Source organism: Morone saxatilis, unplaced genomic scaffold (genome assembly GCF_004916995.1).
Source record: "Morone saxatilis isolate NCDOM2014 unplaced genomic scaffold, NCSU_SB_2.0 Contig4, whole genome shotgun sequence".
Classification (NCBI taxonomy): domain Eukaryota; kingdom Metazoa; phylum Chordata; class Actinopteri; family Moronidae; genus Morone; species Morone saxatilis.
This window is the reverse complement of record NW_023339984.1, coordinates 7,024,991-7,042,504: the sequence shown is the minus strand read 5'-3', so window position 1 is coordinate 7,042,504 and position 17,514 is coordinate 7,024,991. Positions and strand designations below refer to the sequence as shown.

Genomic DNA, 17,514 nt, shown 5'->3' with positions numbered 1-17,514 from the left:
TGTTGACAGGGAATGAGTAAGAGAGGAGGGGGCAGGTGTGGAGTGCTGCTCACCACTAAAGTAGGAAAAGAGCCAAAGTAAAGGGTTTGAAAGGACTAAACCCTGCCTTACACACTTCACACAGGAAAGTGATGCATCAGGTTTGCCATACATTTGAAACCATAAGAAGTTCTAGATACCATAACAATCTGGATTACATTTCACCTGGCTGACTTAAAGGAATAATTTGACATTTTAGCAAATGTGCTTATTTGCTTCTCTTTTTTTCGCTGAGAGTTAGATGAGAAGATTGATACCACTCTCATGGTTGCATGGGAACTACAGCAAGCAGCTAGTTAGCTTAGCTTAGCTGTTTCTGCCAGCTTCTAGTCTTTATGCAAAGCTAAGCTAACCGGCTGCTGGCTGTAGCTTTACATTTATCATACAAAAGTGAGAGTAGTATCAGTCTTCTCATCAATGCAAATAACTCTTCTTCTAAACTCTCCCTTTGAAGATCACAATCTACCGGCAATGTTTTGAGGTGTGATTCTTTTTGCATTCTGAAGGAAAATAATGCAGCATACATTCTCTCGCAACATTTCCCATGAACTCTCTAACCAGAAAAGGTGAAATGTCCCATCTGCATACACAAATATAATCAACTGCACCAATGCCAGAGTGGAAATAGTGGCAAGGCAACTGCAAAATGTGCATTTAGCCACTTGCAGATAAAAGTATGCGGGCACCATTAAAAGTGAAATCTACTCAATTTCAAACATACATAAGCCTTGAAACACAAGTAAAAGACATCCAGTAAAAACCATATATCTATATGTACACCTCCATCTGTTAGTTCTGCATGGGAGCCCTCAATCATATTACTGTGGGCCCCCGGGGTAATTTCTTTTTTTCAAGGCAGGAAACTAATGGAGGACAGGGATGTGAGTAATCAGAGCAGAATGGGCAGGAACGGACGACCACAAGTGGCTGGTGCTCGTCGGGGGAATCTGGACGCAGAGGTTAGGCAGGGATAGGAAAACCACACTGGAAAACTGACTTGGGAATGGCATCTGGTTCCCATATCCACAGTGTATCACAATTAGCCAGCATAAAATGACTTTAATGTGTGTGTATGTGTTTGTGAGTATGTGTGTGTGTGTGTGTGTGTGTGTGTGTGTGCGCTTGTTGTTATGTGTTGGATGTTCTTGTGGGAACAGGGACGCCATGAACGGAGGAAACTGAAAGTGATGGTGTGACTGGTTATAAATGAGAGACTGTGTTTGTATAGTGTCAAGATATAAATCAAACATGGAGAAGATTTTGATTCACAATCTCAGTAAGGGAAGGTCTCGCCATTCCTGGGGAGGGGAACCATTTAAACAGCTTTAAACAAATAGGCATAAAAAGCCGAACACCTAAGCCAAATTTTTTCTGCGCAATGCGTAAGCAAATTTCTGACCCACAAAATTCTTGTCGTGGAAATGAAATGTTGAATAAGGGACAATGTTCCAGTTGGAAAAGTATTTCTTTCACTTCTTCTGTTGATTCAATTAGAACCACACCGTGGCAGGTCTATTTCTCATCATTTAATGTTATGACTTGGAGGAAAATTCCTCTCAATCAAAAAGCTGTCAAGCTTTTTCTTAAACTGCAAGGATCGCATTCATACTGTGCTAATTCTCCTACCATGCTAAGGTAGTGACAGTCAGTTCCCCCCTGTGACTATTCAGTCTGCTCAGCCAGCCAAAGTGCACTTTATTGATTGCTTTAAATTACTGAGAGTAAACCTCACGCTTGGCCCGGTACCGTCTCTCGTCATTTGGTGACAGACAAGTGCTGCTGATGGGCACAGCATGAGCCGAGCACTGACATCTAAAAGGTCAAACTCTTAATGTTGTCACATCCAGTGACAGTAGGCCTCCTCGAGCACCACTGGCCTTATGAGCCCAAATTAACGCTGTCATGTCAGATAGATCCACTTGCAGCTCACGATTGGGCTCTTCAGTCCCAAAGCCTCTGTGCTTGTGCTCATGCCCTCTGATATGAAGCACAGTTTCACATACATTCTCGTGTGAAACTGTTATGGACATCTTCTCTTTTAAACTCATGCAACAAAGCAAAAACTGTAAACTAACATCAGAGCATGCAGGGCCTCCTTCAACTCTACAGTCTCACTTCAGATAGCCTGGCACCTTTTCGACTTCTGTAGGGCAAAAGTGATCAAAGTCCGGCTAGAATATGTTTTATTAACAGGTGTGGAGCTGCGCTGCATATCAAATGAAGGATGAAGGGTTGAGGACGCCTGGGCTCCTCTGCTTCACCCCGACATTGCCTCTAATCCCTGTAGCACAGCTGCATAATTCATACGTTGTGACAGATCATCCTGAACCTGCGTCTCTAAAATCTCAGCTGATGAAGCAGGGAGGTGGTAAAACGACTTGTCAAACACAGATACAGATGCTACCAGCTTTATTTACCTCATTTCTAGCATGACTGTGCTCTTGCAAGGGCTCATGTGCTGAACTATAACTGGCCTGGCTTGAGACTCCCATGTGGTGCAGAGGCATGCTTAGTGGGCTGAAGTGGGTCTGATATTTCCAACATTGTATCGTTTTCAAATATTTCCCCCTCCTCCTAACCAGATTTTAAAGCAGGCTAGTTTCTTTCTCTGTCTGTATAATTTTAATTTAGTATGGCATACAGTGTGTGCTCAAAAAGTATAGTCGGCGGGTGGTGTTAGTGGGTACTCGAGTGCAGCCTCAGGGATGGTGTTTTATGCTTGATTGGTGCTAAATGGTGTGCACACACAGTGGTGGCTGCTTGGGGTTGATGTTTTGACACGGGCCGCCTTTGAAGAGCCGCAGAAAGATGAGGGAAGGAGATAAAAAATGAGAAGCGAAGACATGATAATTTTTGCCTCAGCTGTCATCTCACAGACTTTGCTAACCTTTATGTACAGTCCAAAAAAAAACTCTGGTTTCCGTGGCAAGAAGCGGCAAAATATCCTTCTTGTAAATGCTGGGAGAGTTGAAAATCACCTCGACCCATATGTGTAACATGTCTCCCCTAATATTTTTCCAATCTGTCTGGAGGACAGGGAAGAGATATCCAACTAAACATCACTTGACAACTGACCCTCAGATCCAATGCGGAATTGACACAAAAGCCCAAGCAGTGGAAAGAGAAAGAAAATGAAAACAAAGCAAATCACTTTTCCATGTCTAAACGCCGATGATGAGCCGCGAATAAGGATCCCTCCTGATGAGTTTTGATTAAGGAGACTCTTCTTCTTCTTCTTCTCTCTCTGTCTCTGCAACCGCAGGTCCCTGTCCGTTCATCAGCGGCTGGGTAACGATTAAATCACAGAGATCTGTAATGGCTTCAGCAGTGGTTGGTTTGTTTGGCACACAAGGCTGTGTACAATTTACGCAGTATTCCCAGAGTTATGGAGGGAGCTGTTGAATATTCATAGCGACGTGTCCCCTGCCATTCCCCGGGTGGGCATACCAAATGAGAAACCACATGAGATCACTTACTACTGTCTCTTTTTAAAGAAACTGGCACAGGATTTTTTTTATTTCGGAAACAGAGTTGACTTTTCTGTTTTTAGAAATGCAGTCAGTCATCCAGGCTTTAGTTTTTTGGGAATGTATTGTAAATTATAGCCTTTTTTGTTTAGGTTCTGGTTGCTTAGCTAAGACTAGGACCGCTACCAAACATTTACAGCCCCTTCTGCAAAATGACTTCATCAGAGAGTGATTTGCTGGCCACAACTGGAACATTGTCAGGTACTTGCTGTGTATGCACTGGATTTATGTCACACCCAAAAGTAGTGCAGTCATCCCGTACATTTAGTGGCATTTCCAGCATTTCAGGGACAGCACTTCTTGGGCTTCAGTCAGCTCCTGAGACATCTCACAGTATGAGTTTATTTGTCAGATGTAAGGCCTGACGAGAGAGGCTGAGAAGTGAGACCACCTGCACTTACTTATGTCCCAGAACCCCAGGAGCGAGTGTGTGAGAAGGCACTGAAGATTAACTTACAACTTTTATGGCTCAGTCGGCACACGCTATTATACCTATTCAATCACACTTGCCTCTAGACTATAAATAATTTTAACAGAGCACACAAATACAGTGACCGCTTGACCTGGTTATACAGCAAACTGTCACAAAGCCCGGTGCTTATGTATGGGTTTGTCTTCATCTGGGGAAACTCTGAAGTTTTCCATCTGTTCAGGGGAGTGAATCTGTGATCAACCGGCAGTGTAATGAGGTGAGATAATATGTTCGGGTACAGGGAGCTGGCACGGATGGAGGCTGGTAGCAAGGATATTACAAACCAGACCGCCCAAATGACAGGGAAAAGGGTCCCTATTAGGGGAAAGCGGGGATGAAGAGATTATTTTAATAATACAGTCTGACTGTGAGCTACAACTGAGATTTCTGGTAGCAAATTTGTCATAATCAGATGTCTTTTACATCAACTGTAAAAACACAGTTTTATGCTTTTTTGTTTTGTTTCGCATCACACTTAAAGGAATAGTTCAACATTTTGGGAAATATGCTATATTTCAGTGTCTGTATACCAAAGCAGCTGCTTAACCTCTGTCCAACGGTAATGAAATCTACCTATCAGCAAATCATAACCCCAATAATTAACATGTTATATCTTTTGTTTAATTCATACAAAAACTAAACTGTAAAAACTTAAATTTGTGGTTTTACTGTTTTTTACCTGGCTAGGTACAATGACTTCCTAAAGTCTCCACTAGGTTACGAGTAGAGAATTGTGACTGTGATGAAAAGACTTTAGAGTTGCTGGTAGACATATTTTGTTATCTTGGGACACAGCCAGGCCATCCGTTTCCCCGTTTCCTGTGTTTATGCTAAGCTAAGCTAACCAGCTGCTGGCTATACCTTAAAATTTAGCATACAGACATGAGGATGGTATCAATTTTCTGATCTAACTCTCAGCAAGAAAGTGAGTAAGTGCATTCCCCAAAACGTTTAATCTTTTAAATGTAATGTGACCTTTTATGCCAATTTAAATTTGTCTTGTAAATTGTTCTTGACTTAACACAGTGAATAAATATTAGCTGGACTGAATCATGCAGTCATGTTTTCTTTTACCTTCACGTGGCTATCACAGTTGGAGAAGATGGGAAGCAGGCATACTTACAGGAGGTCCTGAAAGAGAAAGGGAAAAAAAAAAAAAACTTGGTTAATGTGTTTTCAATCAGCGATCAAACAGACTCAGATCATCAATGTTCCTCTGAAACCACATATCCAAATAACTAAGACGGGAAATCAGGGTTTTGGTGAGAATTAATTCTTTGGGAAGGAACACTAAGGATGCATCTCTTCCATGATGCATTCACTGGCAGAACAGACAGACATTCTACTTCGGAATAACCCGTCCAGTTTTTCTATATTTCTACCTAGAACAATAGCTTTGTGACAACAGATTCCTATCTATTTTCCATGCATTTGGGCCAACAATGGCCACCGGCCCTAATGATCACATTTTACATTGGTAAGTGGCTCTAATTTCACTACTACAAGGGGTTGCGCGCTTGTTAAAAAATTCCCCCACGTTTTTGTGAGGTGACACTCGTCTTTTTCCCAATTACTGCCGCTCAAAGGACTGTGTGCCAATGCACTTCAGGGCTCCCCAGAACCCTGCAAATCATTTTATGCCTTTAGGTTCTTATTAAACAGGTACCCAGCTGCTTTAACCCTGAAAAAAAAGGATATTTTTTTCTTTACAAGTCCTATGTCCTTGAACTGTTCTTCTTCATGACCAGGGGAAAGTGCAAATCGCTCAAGCAGCTGGAGCATTTAAGGAGCCGTGTGTTTGAGGCTCGCTGGGCTGCACTTCTGTAGCGTTGTTTTATGGATCGTTGAGTTACAGTAGACCACTTAGCTTTTAATAAACCTGCACCACTGTGTATTTTTTGACATATCCCACTGTGTCGAATGGCTCAGTACAAAGTTTTCAGCTAGCAATTACGTTCAAATCAAAGAAAATCTGTGACAAAACTGTTCAGTGTGTTGCAAAGCACATAAAAGCCACCTCAAAGGTATAAACCTTCAAATGATTACATGTGATGGCCTTAGGTAGACAAAAAAACATTACTTGCTGGCATATAATCCATGTAAAATTAAATTGTCTGTGACATGTTATATAATCCAATCTCAAAGCTTCATTCAGTCACTCAGCCTGAGCTTCACTTTCTGTTCTCACACTGGCACCTTCAGTCATGTCCTCCACAGAGGTTGTAAAGGTTGTGAAGTCACTGGACAAAGTCATGCAGTGTGAGGCATTTGTTGCAAAGAAGCTGCTTTTCTTCATACTTGACACTGATGCAGCTCTGTAAGGTTAAATTGCTCATCTGGTACAATTTGAGCATCAATTCCTCCTTTTGCGAAGGCATGATGTTGAGTAAAAGTACTGATTATTCACATAAGGAAAATATGGGAAGAAAACGTCTAACACTTTCCAGCATTGACCACCTGCTAGAACAGTTTGAGAGTGCGGCTTTCACTGCTACAAAAACTTTTTCATCCTAAACTGTCATGCCACACTTTTCCTTTCCATATGTTACCGGTAAACAAACAAGAGATCCTAATGAAGTATCCCATTCATTTTTAATGCATAGGTAAATATCACCGTGTCTTTTTCCTATTTGTTCTCTCTGTCAGTTGCAGCCAAGTCTGGGCAAAAGCTTCCCCTTGCCTTTGTAGGTGAGTAAACTGCAAAACACCTCACCATGAATTTGTGGGAAACTTGCTGCGGCTTAGTTACTTTTGGTTAAAGCGAATCATGAATTAAATATGCTTCCCTTCAACATCCACCAGTGTTGAGAACTTAAAAGAGGGAAATTGGATTTGCAGAAGGCTTACAGTGCAGAATGCAACACGCCTGTGCTCGTCAAGGACTGCATTTTTCAGTCGTATAAATAATGTCTCCTAAATATTTTTTTAGTTTTTCTCCTACGGAGCGGGTACACAGACTTTGACACTGGGCTCCAGTAATGCATGGTGCCATCATATTTATTTGCTTTGAATGCTTCTGTGAGTTTCACGCAGAATATTGTTTCCACTTGTTTATGCTCGCCAACATATCCACAGGGTAATTGTAGCAGAAATAATTGCATGCAAATATGAAGTGCCAAAATTTGAAATGACATTCGAAAAGGACTTCTAAACGATTGCTTTTGTAAAATCAATGCTTTTGTGGAAGTTGCACATAAGCAGTAAACATGAAGATAAAAAGCTGGTGTGAACACCACTTAACCTCATAGTTCATGACATTAATAAAACAAACAGTCTCTTTTAGGTGAGTCACTATTTCAGGTAGACAAACTTGAGCCAAATATGTCTGATTTGACAACATACTTCAGCCTAGTTTAGTACTATAATTTGGGTTGTTGTACAGAATGGTCAGGCCTGTCATCACGATTGTTCCCTATCGTCTACCCTTAACAGACCACTGTGCCACTCCAGTTCAGACATTGTGAATAGGTATGATTGCTTGCTTGTTTCCAATTGATTTGTCAAGAGGAAGCTATTCACATTTGCTCTGGCTGAGCAGAAAGGAAAAAAAAAAAACTGTCTTTGCACAATGGTACCATTTGAAATTCGCTGGAACGGTGGATGTTTATTGGAAAGTTAAGCACCGCATAAACAAAGGCTGGCAGTATTTCAGATCTGCAGCCAACCAGAACATTGAACTGTTGTCTATCTGTCATTTGATTTCTCATTTTTTCATCTCCCTCGGCTTTAGAATCATACACTGGATTACTTTAGTATTATGTAAATCAGAAAAAAGCAAAGGCAGAGAGCCACACCACACTGATCCTGATCTCAAAATGCAGAACATGGCCACAACAGGAATCTAAATGAATTTGGCGAAATCAAAAAAACTGAAGGAGGTAATAGAATCTTTTATACGCAAATAACAGACCTCAACTGATTTGGTTTGATTCCTGTGACTTTAAAAAGTAATGGCTGGATGTGGTGGTAAAACCAGCAGTGTTTTTTCTCCCCTCATAGACACAGTGTTTGTTTCTCAGGCTGCGAAACTAAACCGCTCCCTTATTACACTGCCTCACTTAAAATTGGGACCTTGCTTTGCCCTGTCTCTCCAATTTCGTTTTACAAGGGCAGTGCTTTTGTTCCAAAGTGTTGGCTGCGCTCTCAACGCAGGAATGACGGCACACTCCAGAGCTCATTATCACTTTCACTATCAGGTGAACAGAGTGTGGATGCAGCTCACTGCCAAGTACATGTTCTCGCTGTGAATTCAATTTGTGGTGACACTTTCCGTCTGTGGGAGTGTCGCCGCACAACATGTCCCTTCTAGATACTCGAGGGCTCGGCTGGGCCAACTTTGTTAAGTCAGCTCAGGAGCGAGTGTGTGGGAGAAGGGAGGGGAGACCGGAGATCCTGAGCGCCTTACAACAACTTGTTGCTGAATTTGTGGAGGCTAAGTAAGCGTGGGCTATTATATACACACTGAAGCTGAATGTAAGTACATCATGTCTAGGGATCAGCATAGGAGGGTGTCTCAAAATGTAGACACGGGTGTCATCAGCTTCAACAAGTTTGGCCATCACTTTTACTTTCTCTAAATGCACTGTCTCCCCAGTTTTACTGTGAAAATATAGTGTTTCTATAGCGACTGAAGCTGAAACAATCCAAGTGAACACCGAAACCACCAGGCCACAAATTACACATCTATAACCTATTTTGGCCTCCAAAGATATACAGTGTACTTTTACATGATTGTAAATGCAGTATGATTTGCTGATGTCCTACTGAACTATTCCTTGAAGGTTTCTGGATAAAGACTTCAGTGATCATATGCCACACACACAAATGTACATACCAGGTTCTCCGTTGCGGCCTCTTCTTCCTCGCTTTCCCGGAGGTCCTGCAGAAAAGAAGAATATAATACATTTTAGTCAGTAATTTGATTGTCTTTTTGTTTGTATAAGTTTCATATTCTTCAAGTATTCTCAGAGTCAAACCACCCTTGAGCAGGATGAGGAAGAGCCTCTGAAAAATATTGCCTTTGGACTACAAACACCTCAATAGCTCAAGGTTCATTAAGTATTTAGGCTCTACATAAACTGAGGTGGAAAAAGGAAACACACACTGTCTTGCCACAAAAGTGCACTTCATGCTGACATCCCTGTATCTTTTTTCCTTTCTTCTGTTTTTCCTTTAAGCACGGATGCCCTGGTTTTTAATTTGTTTATCTAGACAGTGTTTTCCTGTTTGCCATTTTCCTGTCAACGCTATCAATCTGCTAAAGCTCAGCTGGAGGAGTAAAACAATTACACGCTTTGTCAGGTTTTACATGTTGAAGACCTGACAGGGTCGTATTGTATGCAGGTAGTTCTCAGTCTGGAAATTGGGAGCATCTCTGACAAAATGACCCCTTAACTGCCAGCTACACATGCAGCCTTTTACTGGGGTTGGCAGCTGGAAACCAATTTTCAGGCACTGTGTTTGCTCTCTGCCAAAAACTTGTGTGCTTTCACAATTTAGTCAAAGAGTAAAGCTATGACGTTTAGACTAGCTGGAAATTAAACATTGAGCTCTTATGGTTACGCAGTACTACATGGGAACTCTCCCCATTTCAAGAGGACTTGTCAACTCGCAATGGAATGGATAATATCTAGGAAGGAAAATTGCTCTTTCCACTCAACATTAAAAGAGCTGTCAGGATCAAAATGATTGGAAGTCAATGTAACCAAGAGGAACAATCTTCCCTGTCTGGTTCTGCATCACAGAAAATATCCAGATCCAATTTCGGGCAGCAACAATACTATGAAGAGTTATTATGCAAATCATTTAGAAAACTCTTTTGACCCCCAGACCGCCAAAGAAGAGCATTTTGTCATGTTAGAGGTTCAAGATAATTACTGTAATGTAATGGGGTTGGTGAAGGTTTTTGAACAGACACAGCTCGACATTAATTGCCTGGGTGTCAAAAGTTGCTCCAAGGGCTGACTTTGTGACACTGGGCTTTTGTCAGCAGGACTAAAAATACAAAACAACAATAATGACTAATCTAAATATCCTGATCTGACCTCCAACCCCCAGCCTGTACAAAAGTCTCTCTCTTTGTGTTTTAGTATGTCATGGTAATCAACTTTCCTTTCTGTATTTGCCAGCCTTCCTGCACGCTGGTGCCTCTGTGAATACATCCTTCTATAGGGGGAAAAAAACTTAACAAAGTTAAGAGTAAAAAAAGAACAAAGCCTTTAAGCAGTGTTTGGCTGATTTAGGCCACTCCACATGTGTTACTGGGGTGCAAAATGAAGAATTATGTTGCACAACGCTTGGTATGATGCTTAGTCCTCAATTTGATCCCACTGTTTGGCTCCACTTCAGCCTCCAACTCTGCTCCTTTTGGACATTTTCCAGGATAATGTCAGGCGCTGCCAGCAAAGGGTCCAGGCTCAGTTTAAAGTATGTAACCACAGGTGGAGTTTGACTCTCACTTTACTATGGTTCACATCAACCCTGGTTTCTTCATAGGTTTGTTTTTTAAGGTTTTAAAAGAAACAGAAGGGGGTTTACTGCACTTGGCAGTCACTTCATTATTACTCACTTTGAAATGACACTTGACACCTTTGAGAGGAATATTGTGTGCAACGATACGACATCCTCCTGATTTCGGTGGTATATTTTTGACAGCTGCTGAGAAAACGCTCCCCACATGGGAGTTGGTGATCCAGACAAAATACCCTACATTATATTTAGATATCATCATGATTCACAATATTCATGTCAATATTTTTCCATTCTGATTATAGTATGTAAGCAGAGATTCCCATACAACCCAACTTTACCAGTAACATTGAAAACCTTGTAGAAAGTATGCCAGCAAAAACACTATAACATTTCAGTTTATGAAACTTAAGTGAAAGAATAACTTAACAGCGTCTATTAGTACCAGTCAAAACAGGTTTTCACATGTTTTTTAATCAATTAAGACAAAAAAGTGACGTATTGTAAGGCCTTTGGTCATAAATGAAATGAGCTCAAACTGGGTCCTGAAGTGCTGAGAGATCTTAAGCTGCCTGTCAAGGGAAAACATCATTCTTACTCAGAAACATTGTATTGGCCTGCTATTTTCTCACAGCATCCCAAGTACGGTCATGGAACAGTGGCTTCAGAAAAAAAAAATGTGGCAGGGAATTTCATGATGAGGGTCAACAACTATGAACAATCTGTTGAAACCTTTTCAACCTTTTCAACAGCTTTGGAGTCTGAAAGTGAAATAAATCAAAGTGAACTTGATGTTCATTCAAATGTTTGGTCAGACAAAGTTTATGGTCAGACATAACAAAATGGACCCTGTGGTGTTGTGTATTGTGTTTTTACATTGTGTTATTTGGTGGCTTTTATATTTTGGAAAGTAAGCAGCGGAAAGCCACTTTACAATGCAGGAGCAGAGAGAAATGGAATTAATTTAAGTGCTGTTTGGTTTCCCTTTTAGCCGTGCTGGTGGCATGGCTCTATGAATGTGAATGTCGGCCGGCCGGCCATCACTTTGGTCCAGACTGAAATATCTCAACAACTACTAGATGGATTGTCAACAAACTTTGTACAGACATTTACGATAACCAGATGATGAATCTAACTGACTGTTGGTCATCACCTTATTTTTCTTCTACCTCCACCACATACATATATTTATTTGTGGTGTTGAGAGAAATTGGATGCATTGTCGTGAAATGTGGTCCCCCCAGACTTGCAACAACTTTGGTGATCCCTCCACTCCTCATCTAGTGTTATCAAGTCAAATTTTACTTTGTTCAAATTTTCCAAATACACGCAAAATTAATGACGAATTAATGATGAATTAATTCCCATCAGCCTCACCTGAAGTTTGTGTTTAATGCAAATGATCAAATGTTAGCATGCTGGCATGCTCAACTAGGATGCTGAATATGGTAAACATAATCTGCAAAACATCAGAACGTTAGCATTGTCATTGTGAACATGTTAGCTTGTTGATATTAATATTTAATTCAAAGAAGCACTGCTGTGCCTAAGTATAGCCTCATTAGCATGGATGTAGATTCTTAGTTTACTTAAAACAAACTTACTAAAACAAATATGTGACAACTCAAATTTAACTATATTAAAAATGCAAATATAATATTTGTAATAATTAGATGAACAGACTGCCAACATAGTCGAATCTCAACAGATCAGCACTGCTAAAACCAGATGACACGAGATGCTGAACAACACTGTTTTAAACTTTCAGGTTAGAAGGAGAGTTTCAAGTATGCAGTGACTTGGATGCAAAGTTGGAAAGCAGTGAATGTCAGTGGCTACAGCCAAAGCTGTAAATGACATATATTATGACATAATTTACATATGGACTATAGGATACTGTCAAATATCACAACAAACCACAAATTGTAATTTTGACCAGTCCAACTGCCAAACTGCCTTTACCAGTCAAGGTCATTCATATGAGAGCATTGATTATTCTCCTTTTTCTTTTAAATCATCACATAAAAGCTGACACACTGCTCAACTACATTGAACCATATAACTTCTCAAACGTCATCATTGTATCTGTTAATATGATGGTAATAGAATGTGATGTGAACGGCACCAAATTTGCTGTAAGAGCAGCATGATACCATCAGCACAATACTTTCAAGTCCCAGCATTTATTCATTTCTGCTTTTTCAGAAATAGTCAAACATGGGATATTTTATAATCCCACAGAATGTTTTTGTCCAAAATATTGATAGTAGTAGTCATTTTAATGCCATTTGGCAGAAAACAATCCCATGTAATTGGCAGTATTGGGAAACACGCTGTTTTGAAGCCATAGCTGTATTGTTTTTGAATACTTTTGCTCATGTTGTTCATTACAACATTGTTTCAAAGTTACGCATTGCTTGACATAATGAACTTGTTGTTTATATTTCATGCATTTGAGACAAAATTAAATTTTGCCACCACCCATCATCCATAAAATATTGATAGGCCCTGAACAGCAAACAGAACTGCACCTCTGCTTCTATTTCTCTTTTTCCTCCAAATCAATCAGTTTTAAGAGAACCAGCCCCAGCCTGACTCAGTTACAATACCAGCATTGTTTTAGAGCTTGATATACATAATCAGACCACTCAATGCTTCTCTCACAAAGTAATACAGCTATTTCTCAGAATAAAACTTATGCCAAAAACAGCAACTTGGTACCAACTCCAACCTCCAAAGTAAATCAGGTTTGAAGAGAATTGGCTTTAGACTTCTCAGTAAACCCAATTGCACCTTCCTGGGTAAAGTGAATCAATTTCTGCAAGTGAGAGTTATAAATCATATAGTTTGTATTGTGTCATGTTAAATTGTTTTTCAGTTTATAATGTGTATTGATTCTCCGAAACACACTTGCCGTGTTCTCGTTTTGTAACAAACACCTGTTAATTGAGATCAACTCAGTGCCGAAAATAGTTAAGATAATTTCATGTTTGATTTACTACCATTTTCCAGGGTTAGTTTTAAAACCATTTTCCCTTGCTGTCATGCTAAATTGTAAACAATCAGCCTATTCCATGGATTCCAAAAGTGCCACATGCCGACCTGTTTATATATGAGTCATAAAAATACAATGTCCAGCATGAATGTTTGGGAGAAATGTCATAGCGGAACAATACTTCCAATGCCAATGTTTTCAGAGACTGACATAAAATTGTTTTGCTGGTGTTTGGTTCAGTTATGGTAAATTTTATGCCAAGGGTAGAAGGTACCCCAAAGGCCAAAAATGTCTTTGAATGGTTTGGTTCTTAAAATGTTCTCCAGACATTTTGGAGAAGGCTTTACTGAGCAATTTTCTCTTGTTTACCCTTATATAAATATACTTTGCTTTTAATTCCCACTTTGAAATGTATGAACGTAGGACAATGGTTATGTCATGACATAAAAGTATGTCTGCTTCACTATTGTGTTGCCAAACAGTTCGATATCTTTTTAGAAACCACTCTTCAAATGGTTGTGTCAATTTTCACCACTGACAATATCAGAATTAAATGACAGGCTGTGCAACATGCAGTATATTGGGTTGACTGAAATATTCAGAGTATTTCTGAAAATCAGATGATCAATGCCTTTACAAGCTTTCCAAGGATTTAGGGAGATTTAGTCAAAACAGATTTTAATAAAGTCCATTTAATCCCACAACATGGATGGATGAGTTTATTAAACCTGGCAACACTTGGCATCCAGGTCAACGGAACAAAAGCTGCACAAAAGCTGGCTTTCTACTGTACAATCATTTGTTACTTTACAAGTACATTTTTGTGGAAACGCCTGGCAAAGAGGACAACAATTTTGATCCAAGATCCTTATTACTATGCATGACAATGAATAAATCAATACATAAAATGCTAATTCATGGAACACTGGGTCCAGTGTCCAAGGGAAAAAAATAGAAATTGAAGCACAATTTTACAGTCTCATCTGTGAATGTCACTGCTCTCTTCCTCTTGAAGGGGAGGTGTATTGTTGTCAAAATATGAATTGCAAAATTTAACAGCTAGCACAGAGATCCTCGCCAACACAACAACTATGGAATATGTACACCTTTTTAAAGGAATAAACCGTCAACCCTGTGATTTTACTCAAGAAACTACAAAGCTTACTGTAAAACCTAAAAGACAAGAGTGAAAATTGCTTTTAAATGCTTGTAATTTGTGTATCCCTTGCAGAGGCTCAGTGGTTCCCAACTGTTCCAATGTTTCCCCACAGCCCTGACAGAAGAGAAACTCAAGTGCCTCTTCCTCAACACAGCTATTTATATCAACCATTTATGCATTTCAACTATTTATTTCAACAATTACTACCAAATACTTTTATAGGTGTTAATACATTACTTTTAGCTATCTATTTCAACTATTTATTGTTAAGTTAACGATATGAACTGTTTATTCATTACTTTTAACTAGTTGAAGTACTCCACAATCTTTCCATGTACCTACCAAACAGCTGCAGATGTACCCCCTGGGATACAAGTACCCCTGGTTAGAAAACACTACTGTAGTTTATTATCCTCTGTATGCACTAAAAAAGTTGGTGTTGCAAAAGTTAAACTTTAAAGTTAAATGATCTGTGTGTTTCCAGAACAAACATCCAATTCAAAACAAGAGAAGATCTAACGCAGTCAACAGATAACAGTACAAGGGATGAAGGTCTTGACTCTGTCTCCACCAGTTTCAAACTCCTTTTGAGGTCATCGGTCTAGGGTATTGTTGGGAGAAATAAGTCCACTTGAACTTGTGACATACAAACTGGCTCCGGAAAGGAAGTCCTTGTCGTACTCCAACTGACCTTCTTAACTACTTCTACTATCCCCTTAACTTCCTCAAACCCTTTCAATTTAAGAGAAATTAAGAGACAAAAAGCAGAACAAAGAATTTCTTTTCAAATAACAAGTTTTTAGTCCCATAGTAGCCTCCAAGAAGTTAAACGCTGGTACTTAAATGTTACTAGCATGACTGGTGGACTAAAGTTGGTTCACTTAACCCTATTAAGCTTTATGTACTTGTTTGCCATGAGAAAAGCATGCAATCTATTTAATGGCTGTCACAACCTTGAAATAGGTCAGCTGAAGGTTGCCTAAATTCTTACAAAAGCACCCGAAAGACACACGAAACAAACTATACTGGATTTTTTTTTTTCAAAATGAATAACATGAGATATATGTATGTTTGTGATTCACTTAAACTCAGCTTCTCATTGTGTCAATGGAAGTTCAACTCCTGGAAATTAGAGGTAGGTTTCCACATTCATGCAATCCGATACAAGGAGCAGACTACAGCATGGTTAGCATGTAATGTTAAGCCATTTCAAAGAGCAACCCTATTATCAACCTTGTTTAACGGCAGTGGTTCTTTAACAGCCTTCAAATAGGAGCCATGCTGTTTGGATTATTTTTCTTGCAAGCCAAAAATAAGTTGTGGATTGTAAGACTTGTATAAGTTTGTTACCCTGTTTAAAGAGTGCTAAGCTCCTAGCCTATAGTGTTAAATCAAGACTTATGACTTGACGTTATAACATACTCTAGAGGGTTTTTGGCAACACAATATAAACACCAAATTCTGCAGAAGAATTCGGAGGCCTATTTCGATTTTCCCAAGACCCACATTTGAATCCCAACTTGACCTAGAAAAACAATGTTCTAAAGGATAGTTCACATTATTCCCTGATTCTGTGGCATATATCTTCATTATCCTTATTTCCAACTGCACTTAACCCCAATGCCACCATTTCCTGAATAAATATGATGATTATAGCCATTTCCTAAATAATTCTTCACAATTATATTTAATCTGTTGCCCAGAAAAGAGACCATTGTGTCTGATTTTTACATTTACTCATTGTACTCTTTTGGACCACTTATTTTGTCGCCACATAATATCTTGTACAGCATTCTCAATAGTACAGACACACAGACACACACACATATACATGAATACTGCATCTACTCAGTATAAATGTTGATTTTTGGGATGTACATGTAACACAGCTCTCCCAAATTCCACAGTTTTATTTTAAAGAACATCTTTGTATTTCCTTGTAATAAATGCATTGTTATATGTGGATTGACTTGTGTTTACATTGCTACTCAGAGGATGATTGGTTAGCTGGAAATGTACAGTTTGATTTATACAACAGTCGTAAAGCAAGACATCTCACTGATTAGGGGCTGAATTAAATCTAACGAACAGTCATGAGGGGTAATGAACAGTGACGCCTGCTCCACAAACTAATGAAACTGCAGTTCTGCAGTTTTCAATTACAAGACATCATGAAAACACAAGTTCTGATATACTCAAGAGTCCATGCCAGTGTTGTTATCATTATGTTAAAGTTAAAACTAATTCACAGTGCCAACAGGACACTTGTTAATGTCAGACAGTCCCAAGACATCACCCAACAGGAATCTGAAACTAATTACATGAAGCAGCATTTATTATGATGCAGAGAGCAGTAACTGATTAAAAAAAAAAAAGCGTGTGCACTCAGTAGTGGTCAGAGGATGTTATCAACTTGAAATTAATTCATTTCTCCACCAATCCCTGATGAATACGGCAATTTTGTGCCTGTGTGTCTTTGTATGTGTGTTTGTTGGTTCCTGCGCTGTGGCTGTCCAGCTATCAGTTCATTAAACCACGAGTCAATCCATTACGATGCGAGGAATTTGTCTGTCACTGCAGGCTCCATTAACACTGCGTCAAGCAGATTGAAACTGGTATTAAAAATTCATCTTTCTCTCCCCGCACCACCACAGTAAAACAGACTTGCCCAGTGTTGGACTAATTGCTGACAAAGTAACGGGTTTTGCATTTGAGAGCCTCTGCATTGATTGAGTAGTTACAGTCCTGCAGTAGTGTTGTACACCTAAACAAAGACACACACTTTCAGAGACTGAAAATCATTACAGAACAAGCAACTCTTCACTAGCTCTTTGTCAAACACACACACACACAC

At 39.5% G+C, this 17,514-nt stretch overlaps 1 protein-coding gene across 5 annotated transcripts in view; it reads right to left on the bottom strand.

Annotated features, from left to right (window-relative positions):
- The window catches only part of LOC118337909 (collagen alpha-1(XXV) chain), a 144,938-nt gene that overhangs the window by 57,020 nt on the left and 70,404 nt on the right, over nucleotides 1–17,514 (bottom strand). For all 5 annotated transcript variants that reach the window (XR_004797199.1, XR_004797198.1, XM_035675069.1 and 2 more), the window contains exons 3-4: nucleotides 8,873–8,917; nucleotides 5,162–5,169 (exon numbers count right to left, since the gene is read on the bottom strand). Coding sequence is in view for 3 of the 5 variants with exons in the window: in XM_035675069.1 (XP_035530962.1) it covers nucleotides 5,162–5,169; nucleotides 8,873–8,917 (53 nt within the window). In the remaining 2 variants the exon portion in view is untranslated. The remainder of the gene's footprint in view (nucleotides 1–5,161; nucleotides 5,170–8,872; nucleotides 8,918–17,514) is intronic.